The sequence below is a fragment of the Artemia franciscana genome, chromosome 8, assembly GCF_032884065.1.
Source record: "Artemia franciscana chromosome 8, ASM3288406v1, whole genome shotgun sequence".
NCBI lineage: Eukaryota > Metazoa > Arthropoda > Branchiopoda > Anostraca > Artemiidae > Artemia > Artemia franciscana.
In genome coordinates, this window is record NC_088870.1 from 26491193 (window position 1) to 26503933 (window position 12741).

Genomic DNA, 12741 nt, shown 5'->3' on the forward strand with positions numbered 1-12741 from the left:
GGTTTTTCCTGGTGAACACACGTAAACTTTTAAATAAAAATTTAAATATCACGAGAGTGGACCAGGATTTTAGAATGCCTTGGGGATATGCCCAAAATCGATTGGGAGTCACTACATTAAAGAAATGTTGTTTGCTCAAATGCAATTTCCGTGAGATGATTTTTATCCGATTCATTCAATATAATATTGTAAATGCCATACTGCAATTTAATAGATCAGGGCAGACCTATACTCTGGAACATAAACAAACTCTTAAACAATTTTATAGTAGTTACGTACGCCATCTGTGCTTTCAGAGAGAGTCACAACGGAATTTCTATAGAGATCAGGACAAGATGACGCTCTGAGACGATACACAGGGAGATTCAACATAGCACAACGATGAGTTAACATTCTCCTATAAAAAAGAAAAGAAAAAAGAAAAACATTTACAACTGTAGGTTCAAAGTAAAACATATAAAAAAGAGTAGCACTACATGTTTTATAATAAAACTTTTTTTCCATGACAGACGCATTTCCTTAAAGAAAAACTAAAGACTTATTTGACCCTAAATATTAATAATTCTTTTTCACCCCCTGCCACAGAGCAATCACTAGAAGAAGGGGCAGACCCAGGGTTTTGTTTGACGAAGGGCGCATAATAGGTTGCTCCAATAAACTTGCGAACAAAGAAATGCCAGCAATTTAAAGGGAACCTCAACCATTATGCGTCGTAGGTAGGTAATAGATATGGACGTAAATTAAATCTAAAATCTAGCGAGGTATGTGCTTCAAAATATGTATATGAGTCATACTCCTCGAAAAACACAAATAATTAAGTGTTTGTTATTTTTTACTTGGTAGATATAGATTGGTGATTTAAATTATCAGGGTTTCAATCTGTGGTAGATCTTTAATTGAAAATTTAAAAATTTTGAAATTTTACAGATACACAATTCAAACGTTTAAATCTTGACGTGTCTGTTGAGTACAAAATGAAAATTTGAAATCGGCTCAGATTTAGCTTTAGATAAAATAATTGTCCTGTAAAAATTCTGATTTGTAGACAACTTATCGTAAAAATGTAATAGGATATTATGTACGGTACCAAAATAAGTATAAAATCCTCAGCGGTATATATAGCAGTATATACAATTTTATGGACAGATATTTGGAGCCCCTATACATAAACATAACTATATTTTGTGACTGGTTTGTATGGAGAAGGTGAGAAATTCTGAACTAATTTTGTCCTTGCATTCCTTTTCTTTGGCTAAATCAAGTGGTGTGAATATCCACTTTCATTCAACATTTCATTAGTCAATGTTTAGAAAAAATTAATGCCGTTCCACTTATTAAAACTGAGAATTCAGAGACCCATGTATGCCGACTAGATAAAAAAAATAAACACATAATTATTTGTCTTCTTTTATATATATTTTTTAAAACCTATTTTTCCTAAATTTTTACTCCGACCTTTGAAGGAGTATTTCGACCCATATAATTAGTTTTAAATCTATACTTATACGAACCTTTATTAAATCATAGATATTTCTAAAGAGTTTAGCCTTTATTCTAATGTTTTAGGATGAACAAAGGAGGTGATATGTCATATAACGCAGATTTCTAATCAGATGAAAATAAGCAGTAAAGTGGCCACCGTTTGTTAACTGAAATCTAAAACGTTATATTTTTGCACTTCTTATACATTTATACAAATCTCACAAAAAAACAAAATGTTGTAAAAACCACCCCGCTTCGCAAAAAAAGCAAGTCCAAATGCTATGACAGCCAAAACAAGTAATGGTATCAATTTCTTCACCACTGCGCCATGGCAAGACTCGAAATAAAATCTTTTATAGTAAAAAGAAGTTTAAATATTAAGATTTTCAGCCCCGTTGTGACAGCACAATCCTGGACTATCATTTTGACAGCCTAAGGAAGTTCAAGTTTTAAGTTTCCCCTCTTTGTTATTACGAAATTAAGATTTTTTGCCACCCAGTTCGCTTTTGTGGTAATACAGACAGATTCCCTTGACAAATATAAATTTAATTAAATACTTTTAGGCGGTATGCGTCATCAGTAAAATCTAACAGAGACCACACAAAGTAACTGAGACTTTGTTTTAAACTTGTTTGGAAGAAGAATAGTCTTAACAGCTAAAATCCTATTAATAACTCAACTATTAAAAATCAATTACAAAAAATAAATTTAAGGTTTTACAATGTCCTAGCCCCAAACAGAGCAAGTAGTCCCAACCCCAACCTCAAATCCACTATTACGTTAAGGGCGGCGACCCCAACAACCACTTCTGGATCCGCCACTGACTAGAAGAAACAGATACAACAAAACTGACTTAGAGTATCAGACTACTTAAGGCTCACTTTTCTGATTACAAAAAAACCGACATTTTGAGCTCACCAGGGAGCTCATTGTTGAAAAATGTCTTTTTTTTTTCCTTGGATACAATATTCCTTCGCATGAATAATATAAATATTTTTATATTGGATATTTGCATCTAATACTCATGACACTCCCCTCCTTCACTTGTTCTTTAGCTGATATTCGGCTGTTCTTTTTCCTGCTTTTACGATTTTGGTATGTCGTAGAAGCAGAGACAAATATAGGAATTAGGTGCTTTAAAGAGAGGATTAATCTATTGAAGAAAAAATCATAAAATATAAAATCGATTATCCGTTAAGCTGTAGAGAGCCTGTTTGGCTAAGATAAGCAATAAATTCCTCAGTAAGTCTACTAAAATGGAAGAGTTGGGCCGGAGCATCTTCGAAGCCAGTCTAAGCAAGTCTATTTTTTTGAAGTTTGGCATCAAAAAAGGGGTCGTATCCAGGTTTTAATATTTTTTTTTTCTGTTCAATCTTGACAGTTACTCTCTAATAATTACAGGCAGTTTTCAGGCAGTAGTATGGGGTGAGATGCTTAACATTCTATACATCCGAAAGAACTTTTCCACGACACTTTAACGTTCATCTAGAAAACAACACCAACATATTGAGTAAAAGTACATTGAGCCAAAGCTTACTACTTTAAAAGACACGTAGTTATATAAACAAATAAAACAACAAACAAATTGTGAGAGGACTCAAAGTGAGACATCCACATACAACTAACTGAGTGACTGAATTCTTTGACTTGCTTTTACTTAGATCTGCTGCCGGGGGCTGCTCGCCGTAGAGAGGGACGTCTGCCTCATCCATCCGCTTCGATCCAGTACGACCGTTTGCGCTTCGCTTGGTCTGATGTTTGCCATCACCAAAAACTCAGACTGGCTATTGGACCATCGCTTCTTCGGTCGGCCACGGGGTCGCTTCTTCGGTCGGCCACGGGGTCGCTTCTTCGGTCGGCCACAGGGTCGCTTCCAACCGGCTTCTGTAGGTTCAAAGTCAAAGATCTTTGCGGGTAAGTGCAGGAGCACTTGAAGTAGGTATTTGAACCATCGTCAGGTACGCTCAGCTGCTTGGATTGAAAACTGAGACTACTTTGTGAGCTGCAGAAGCTTCTCGTTTCTCATAAAATCAAACCACCTGAGACATGCGATCCTTCTCAGGCTCTTCGTCTGGAATACATCGATGGCCTTAAGCGTTGCGGTTGATGCATGCCATGTTTCAGCTCCGTAAAGCATTACAGAGCCGACGAGGGCGATACAAATCCGCAGTTTTGTTGAACAACTGATGTTCAGTTTTCGCCAAAGATGGCAGTTCAGCCTGCCCATGGCACAAGACGCTTTGGATATCCTTGCTTGCAGATCGGGGAGAAGCGATCCATCTGAGAAAATTGTACAGCCCAGGTAGGTGAACCTTTGGACAACTTCAATGCTAGTTGTTCTGTCTAGGCTAACTGGAGAATTAACAGTAAGAGAAGACGGGCCTATAGCCATGATTTTCATTTTGTCCCAGTTTATATGGAGTCCCACGCTTGCGGCCTCTTCTCGTAAGATCAAAAGCGCTTCCAGCAACTGATCCAAGGAGTCCGCTAGGCTGGCAAGGTCATCGGCAAAATCAGCATCAGAGATGACGCGATCTCAAAAATTGAGCTCAAAGCTTAGACGAGAAGTTGCCTTCGTCATAATGTGGTCTATGGCAGCACTAAAGAGCTCTGGGACCACTAGACATCCTTGATGCACTCCTGTTGTGATTTGAAGGAACGAGCTGCGCCGGCCGTTGACTTGAACACAGCTCCCTGTGTCATGGTGTAGAGCGTTGAAGAGTCTGCAGTATTTCTCAGGAAGGTCAGTCAATTCTAGTCGAGGTCGAGCCGCCCAAGAAACTCTCGGTTTACTCAGTCAAACGCAGAACGAAAGTGGAAGGAGACAAGAAAAGCTTTACGTCAGAATTCCGTAGCTTTTTCTATTATGTGTCGAATCGTCAAAATCTGCTCGATGGTTGAACGGCCCAACACAAAAGCAGCTTGACCCGGTCTCTGAATCCTACGAGTAACATCCTGACATCGATCCAGCAGGACCACTGAGAAAAGTTTTCCGAGAGTTGATAGCAGAGTTATTCCACGGTAATTTGAGCAGTCGCTTTTAGAGCCTTTCTTCTTCAACAAGGAGATAATGACACCCTTCCGCCAATATTCGGGGATTATCTCAGTTTGCCAGATTATGGAGAACAGAGTGTGCGGAGGAACAGAAGCATTGTAGGGCCTGCATATCTCAGCAGTTCGAATCTTAAGCCACAAATACCAGCAGCTTTATTATTTTGGACTGAATTCACTCAATAATAGTTCTTATACCTTTCCTGGAAACTAAACTTAGGAAGCTAGCTACAGCTAAGTTTATAAAAAGCAATGTTCACAAATTTCCATCTTTGCATGTCTCACAAAGAAAGAACAAAGCATGAAACTGAAGGCAAACCAAAATTTGGCATGTAAACAGTTAATTGATGTTGACAAGTTTTATTTTCTTTTTTCTGCCTGGAAAGATTGGCTCCTATCCGAAGTGAAGTATATACTATCCCAAACACACAAAACACTGAATATCTCTAGATTAATCTGTCTTTTTGTGTCTCTGTGGAATCCGAACATATTGGTTCCTGTAATGTAAAAAAAAGTAATATTACATACAGCTTAATTAGCCTTCGCAATGAAGCGTAAAATTGTTTCCAAAATTTATGCTAGGGCTTGGCTTCTTCAAAATGAGCAAATAGTCTGAATGATTCTCCGTCTCAATCGATTAGACCTCTTCTGAAGGGAAATTTCCGCATGCAAACCGACAGACATGCCTTAATTTTCATACTATCATGTATGTCGTACTTTGCCTCAGTACTTTTTCAAAAATTAAATGGGCTCCTTAAATCGTTCCAAACAGCACTAGCTTCACTAAGTCCGCTCTCAGGACTTCGGCCCCCTACATGGACCCTTACATTTCTTGGACGCTTCTTGGAAAACCAGCTCTCGTAAAATAGCCTTCAGTTTTCTAAGGCAAAGTTCGAAAATAGGGACCTCAACCGATGTCATTTTCACACTTCAGGCTTAAACAGCTTAGCTTTTAATTCAATGCATGTAGACACACAGATACTTGATTTTATAGATAAGCTGGTTAAGAGCCACCTCTTTTGGAGGTTGAAATCTTCAATTTTGCATGGAACTTCAGCAAAAAAATATGATTTCATACAAAATTCCACTTTTGTTTTTTATTTTTTCAGGAAATTTTATTTTGCTTTCTTAGCCTTCAACAAAATCCGTGGATCCGAGATTTCTTTTCAAAAATCTCTCACCTCTATCTTGAATAGTAAACCTGCTTATCAAACAGTTCGTGGTAACGAACTGTAAAAAACCGAAAGTCTAGAAAGCGGAGTTTCGATAATAATAGATTCATCAAAACAATCGGATTTTTATCCGATTCCAAATGTATGAAAAATCATTAAGTTAATGTTACTCAACAAAAGCTACAAGTCTGAGAGCATTAGCTTGATTTTCGAAAGAAAGGGGGAAGCACCCCCAAAGAGTCAAGGAATCTTAATGAAAGTCACACCATCAGATTCAGCGTATCAGATAATACTACAGTAGAGGTTGAAGCTCCCATCAGCAAAAATGTGGAATTTTGTATATTGGCCAGAAGAAGAATCACAAATGAGTGTTTATTATTTTTTCAAACAGTTCGTGGTAACGAACTGTAGTAAGGAGCGACCCGGCTAAATAGTAACCGATACTCTAAAAAACGGCATTTTACAACAATAGTTACACCAAAAGAATCCCATTTTAATTCTGATTTTAAATATATTAAATACAAAAAAACAAGTTTTTTCAACTGAAAGTAAGGAGTGACATCAAAACTTAAAACGCACAGAAATTACTTCGTATATGAAAGAGGCTGCTTCCTCATCAACGCCCCGCTCTTTACGCTAAAGTTTTTTACTGTTTTAGAAAGAAGAATTGAGAGAAAGAGTCAAACTTTAGCGTAAAGAGCGGGGCGTTGATGAGGAAGCAGCCTCTTTCATATACGAAGTAATTTCTGTGCGTTTTAAGTTTTGATGTCACTCCTTACTTTCAGTTGAAAAAACTTGTTTTTTTGTATTTAATTTCTGAACGTTTTTGAATCAATGCATGTTTTGATTTTGGCTCTCCGCAGAGGAATAATCAAAACGAAATCTGAATATTTTTTTTTGGGGGGGGGGGGGGGGCTAAATGGCTTTCTCATAATTTTGATCGAATGATTTTGAGAAAAAAAGAGCGGGGGCGAAGCCTAGTTGCCCTCCGATTTTTTGGTTAATTAAAAAGGCAACTAGAACTTTTAATTTTTTACGAATCTTTTTATTGGTAAAAGATTTACGTAGCTTATAAATTAGCTTACGTAAAGAACTTTTGTATTCTCATGTTTTTATTACATATATGAGGGGATTCGCCCCATCGTCAGTACCTCGCTCTTTACACTAAAGCTTAAATTTTATCCCAATTCATTAAGAATGACCCCTGAATCACAAAAGCCGTAGAATAAATAGTTGAAATTACTAAAAATACTTTAGCGTAAAGAGCTAGGTATCATAAGGAGGTGAGCCCCTTATATGGGTAATAATTTCTGTTTGTTTTAAGTTTTATTGCTGTTCCTTACTTCCAGCTGAAAAAGCTTTTTCACATTTATTTTTTTTTTTTTTTTAAATAATACTAGTAAATCCTGCTCTCCCTTCATGGAAGTTTTCTTTTCCCATGACAAATTCTCGATGGAAATTTCCCCCAGCATATCCCCCTCTTCTCAACCCCTCCCCCCAAACAAAAAAATCCTCCTGAAAACGCCTGTATACTTCCCAATAACCATTACTATATGTAAGCACAGGTCAAAGTTTGTAACTTGTTGCCCCTCCCACGGGGACTGTGGGGGAGTAAGTCGTCCCCAAAGACATAGTTATAAGGTTTTTCGACTACGCTGAATAAAATGGCTATCTCAGAATTTTGATCCGTTGACTTTGGGAAAATAATTAGCGTGGGAGGGGGCCTAGGTGCCCTCCAATTTTTTTGGTCACTTAAAAAGGGCACTAGAACTTTTCATTTCCGTTAGAATGAGCCCTCTTGCAACATTCTAGGACAACTGGGTCGATACGATCACCCCTGGGAAAAAAAAAAAACAAAAAAAACAAAAAAAACAAAAAAAACAAAAAAAACAAAAAACAAAAAAACAAAAAAACAAATAAACACGCATCCGTGATCTGCCTTCTGGCAAAAAATGCAAAATTCCACATTTTTGTAGATAGGAGCTTGAAACTTCTACAATAGGGTTCTCTGATACGCTGAATCTGATGGTGTGATTTTCGTTAAGATTCTATGACTTTTAGGGGGTGTTTCCCCCTATTTTCTAAAATAACGCAAATTTTCTCAGGCTCGTAACTTTTGATGGGTAAGACTAAACTTGATGAAACTTATATATTTAAAACCAGCATTAAAATGCGATTCTTTTGATATAGCTATTGGTATCAAAATTCCATTTTTTTTAGTTTTGGTTACTATTGAGCCGGGTCGCTCCTTACTACAGTTCGTTACCACGAACTGTTTGATAAGTTTCATCAAGTTTAGTCTTACCCATTAAAAGTTACGAGCCTCTACCCATTAAAAGTTACGAGCCTCAGAAAAGTTACGAGCCTCGCCATCAGATTCAGCATATCAGAGGACCCAACAGTAGAAGTTTCAAGCTCGTATCTACAAAAATGTGGAATTTTGTATTTTTTGCCACAAGACAGATCACGGATGCTTTTTTTTTCAGGGCAGATCGTACCAACCCAGTGGTCTTAGAATGTCGCGAGAGGGGTCATTCTAGCGGAAATGAAAACTTCTAGTGCCCTTTTTAAGCGACCAAAAAAATTGGAGGGCATCTAGGCTCCCTCTGACGCTCATTTTTTCCCAAAGTCAACGGATCAACATTTTGAGATAGCCATTTTATTCAGCATAGTCGAAAAACCTAATAGCTATTGGGGACGTATACGTGTCTTTGGGGACGACTTACTCCTCCACAGTCCCCGTAGGAGAGGCTGCAAGTTACAAACTTTGACCAGTGTTTACATACAGTAATAGTTATTGGGAAGTGTACAGACGCTTTCAGGGAAATGTTTTTGGTTGGGGGAGGGGTTTAGGGGAGGGGATATGCGGGAGGAGCTTTCCATGCAGGAATTTTTAATGGGGAAGAAAATTTCCTTGAAGGGGGCGCACAATTTTTTAGCATTTTTTGAAAAAAAACAATGAAAAAATAAATATGAAAAAGTTTTTTCCTATATAAAAAGTTTTTAGTGTAAAGAGCGAGGTATTGACGAGGGGTCCCCTCATATACGTAATAAAAAAATTCGAATATAGAAGTTCGTACGAAAGTTAATTCGTAAGCTACGTGTATTTTTACTAATAAAAACGTTCGTAAAAAATTAAAAATTCTAGTTGCCTTTTTAAATAACCAAAAAATTGGAGGGTAACTAGGCCTACTCCCGCGCTCCTTTTTTCTCAAAATCATCCGAACAAAACTATGAGAAAGCCATTTAGCCGAAAAAATAAATTAATATGCAAATTTCGTTTTAATTATTCTTATGCGGAGAGCCGAAATCAAAACATGCATTAATTCAAAAACGTTCAGAAATTACATAGAAAAAAAAGAAGTTTTTTTAAAACTGAAAGTAAGGAGCGACATTAAACTTAAAACGAACAGAAATTACTCCGTATATGAAAGGGGCTTTTCCCTCCTCAACGACCCGCTCTTTACGCTAAAGTTTTTTACTGTTTTTAAAAGTAGAGTTGAGAGAAAGAGTCAAACTTTAGGGCAAAGAGCGTGGCGTTGAGGAGGGAACAGCCCTTTCATATACGGAGTAATTTCTGTTCGTTTTTAGGTTTTAATGTCGCTCCTTACTTTCAGTTAAAAAATTGTTTTTTTTTAATTTAATTCACTACAAGCGTGGGGAGACACTGATAATTTTTTTTAAAATTAATGAATAAATAAAAGCAAGATAGGCAGCTTCACGAGCTCTTATCCAGTACATATACTTTATACCCCTTTTCTCAATTTTATCTGCTCATTCAGTTTGCTTTGGTTTGCAGCTACGGCGTTTAGTCCACATTTGGCTTCATTTTTATTCAATTATCTTTTCCTTCATTATGCTAACTGTTATAACTTGTATTAGCCTGCAGCACGGGCACCCAAAGAAATTTTTCCAGGGAGGAGAGGGGGTCAGACACCGGGAATAGCAGTAATGGGCGTGGCTCGGTAGTATACATTTTCTTAGGATGAAGTTTGTTATTAAAAATATCTAGAAAACGATTCTAAAATAAAAAGAGCATTTAATTTTACATGCAAAATGACAAAAGAAAAAAATGGCAAAATTCTAAACGGTAAAGATTCCTGGTAAAGGGGTCAATGAGAGAGAGAAGGATTTACTGACAAATGGATCAATCCATTTAATCTATTGTGCATTTAATTATTATGCATTATCTTGTACTTAATTTTAACCCAAGTCTAAAACCTAGAATAAAAGAAAATCAGACTCACACCGAAATTCAAAAATATTTATTGTTTGCAGACATTAAAACTGTTATAGACTTGTCTTTAGGCAACATCCTAAGCCGTAGAACAAACTACAGGTGGATTAAAGATAGGAGCTTAAAAACAGATACCAAGGAGATACTAAAGGTTCTAATTTTATTCCCAGAAGCTTCAATTTACTAGGCCAAGATCAACAGCTTTCTAAGATCTCAAAAGCCCCTAAAGCGCGGCTATGACATTTGAACATTTGACATTTAAAGCGGGGCGATGTTCACATTTTTAAGGGCCCATACTCAACCCCCCCCCTGAATGTAAAACACGCTTTGATTTTACAATAGCAATGTAAACCGTACCTTTTTCGTAATAGGACAATTCTCCCCCTCGACTTGAAATCCGTCATAACTTCAGACGTTTTTAAGATAGCAATATTACATAATAGCAAATGAAAACCTAGATATAAACATGCATTTTAGCTGTCAAATTCATCCTCTTTCTTTCAATGCTAAAATTCAGTGGACAAAACAGAACAGGTTCAGATCAAAATGTTCATCGCAAGAAATTCTTATCAACCAGTTGGTGAAAACTGTAAGTTAGAAATGACTCGGGTCAATATTAACCGAAACTCTAAAATTATAATCTTTATGAGAATTAATAAGCAGAGAGAATGGGCTTTATATGCTGATTCCTAACACAGAAAATTCATTAAGTTTATTGTAACCCAAGAAAAACTACGGGTATGAGAAAATTTGCATGATTTTTAAAAAAAGGGGGGAAACAGCCCCAAAACAGCAAGCAATTTCAATGAAAATCATATTATTAGAATCATCAAATCAGAGAACCCCACCATGGAGGTTTCAAGCTTTTATCTACAAAATGCGGAATTTTCCCTTTTTCCCAAGAAGAAAGATTGCGGATGCAAGTTTTTTCGTTTTTTTTTTCCTAGTGGTGACTGTATCACACCTGATGTCCACAAGAAAATCAGGAGAGAGCTCATTTGAATGTTAAATAAAAGTTCTAAGGCTCTGTTTTAGAGACTACATAGATTGTGCCACGGGAAAGCGTTGTTTTCTGCTATTTTGCGGCACCAAACTACAATTTCGCCCAAAACAGGACCTCAAGAAATTTCTTGAGGTGGGGTGGGGGCAAATACTACTAGGAAAATTGTATTTATCAGTTTCAAATAGTAATATTTTCCTTTCTATATTTGTATTAGTTAAAATTACTTTCCAAAAAAGAATCTTTTCAACACCATAATCATACGGTTTTTCATTTCAACATCTACAGTTTTTTTTATCATCAAAGTTCCATCAAAGTATCAAAACATTAAAGTGATTTTTTCTTCAACATTTTAGTTTTAAACTTCAAAATCCCCCAAAATTTCCTGATTCTAGTTACAAGTATATGTAGTAGCAGTTGCAGACAGTCACAATCACAGTTGCAAGTTGTCGCAGTTGGAAGTAGTCACATTCACAGTCGCAACCATTCTCATTTCCAGCCACAATAGTAGCAGTAGTAGTAGTGTCCCTGAAAGTTTCAGGTTAATACCCTTACCCCTTCCTGAAAAACTGAATATACGTTTTTTGATGACTTGGATACAGATTGCTTCCTTTGATTTAGCTCAACATCTCCAAAACAATTTTGTCTCAATACCCTTACCCTTTTCAAACACACTTAGGATCAAACATTCCTCCTTTTCCCAATGATAAATTCTGCAAGTAAAAACGGAAAAATTGCATGATTTACATTGCTTGTTCCAGGGTTTGTTTGGACAGGGAATTCCCAGAGACATAGCTATTAGAGTTTGTGATATTTAGAATAAGATGTCTTTTCAGATCTCTAGCAGTGCTAAGGCGAGCCTTTGAAAGCGCAAGGGGGAGAATTTGTCCTTCATTCCTTTTTCAAGATCCCTCTCAGCATGTCTTTAAAAGTTCCAACCCTTAGCCATTCCTTAGATATTGTTACTGTGTCTTTTTAACGGACATAACAGTTTTCCCTTAACAACAACGCTAAATAGTTTTTCCATAAGGATCAATTTCAATTTCGTGCAAAACATTCAACGGAATATGCGTGCAATACGCTTCTTCAGTTTATAGGACAGTAAATGGGTTCTGGTCTCATACCGGCTGACATTTTTCTTGATGTAAGAAAATTTTACGACAGTATGATCCAGATCCTTATCGAAAAGTTCTGTCATAACGGAGTTCGATGTCAAGAGGCAAAGGTGGACAAAATGACTGTCAACTTTGACAAATTTGTAATTTTAAATATTTCTTTTTTAACCCACTTATTCGTAGCGCCAGTCAAGTGACCGAAATTAAACTGTTCGGGGTTCATATCACTGCGGATCTTGCCGTCAAACATGTTGCGGAACTTGCCGTCACACATGTTGACGGCAAGTTAAAAAAAAGCTAATTTGACCATCAGGTCTCTCAAGTTGTTGGCTCTCTACGGAATCCCTGCACCACACCTCCTACTCATCTATTTCTCTTTTGTTCGTTCCACACTTGAGTACTGTTGCCCTGTACGGCATTTCGGGCTGACTAAGGAAAAGTCTGACTGGGTTGAGATGCAATACCGTGCCCTCCTAGTAATCTCAAAAGCCCCAAAAGTACCGTATATATCCCTCCTTAATCAGTTTCAACTTCAATCCCTCCACTTCTGTCGTTTAAAACTCGCCCTATCCTTTGGTAATAAAATCCTCTCCAGCCCTATACACCGAAATATCCTCCCGTCAAAACATCAACCGGCACGGGTAAGGCTAACCCGGTCCGTTGCAGAGCCTGTACCGAAACTTC

General features: G+C 37.1%; 1 protein-coding gene across 11 annotated transcripts in view; it reads right to left on the minus strand.

The window, feature by feature from the left end:
• Positions 1–12741, minus strand: part of LOC136030216 (monocarboxylate transporter 12-like) — a 262967-nt gene that overhangs the window by 83111 nt on the left and 167115 nt on the right. For all 11 annotated transcript variants that reach the window (XM_065709028.1, XM_065709025.1, XM_065709021.1 and 8 more), the window contains one exon: positions 280–397. In XM_065709028.1, the coding sequence (XP_065565100.1) occupies positions 280–397 (118 nt within the window). The remainder of the gene's footprint in view (positions 1–279; positions 398–12741) is intronic.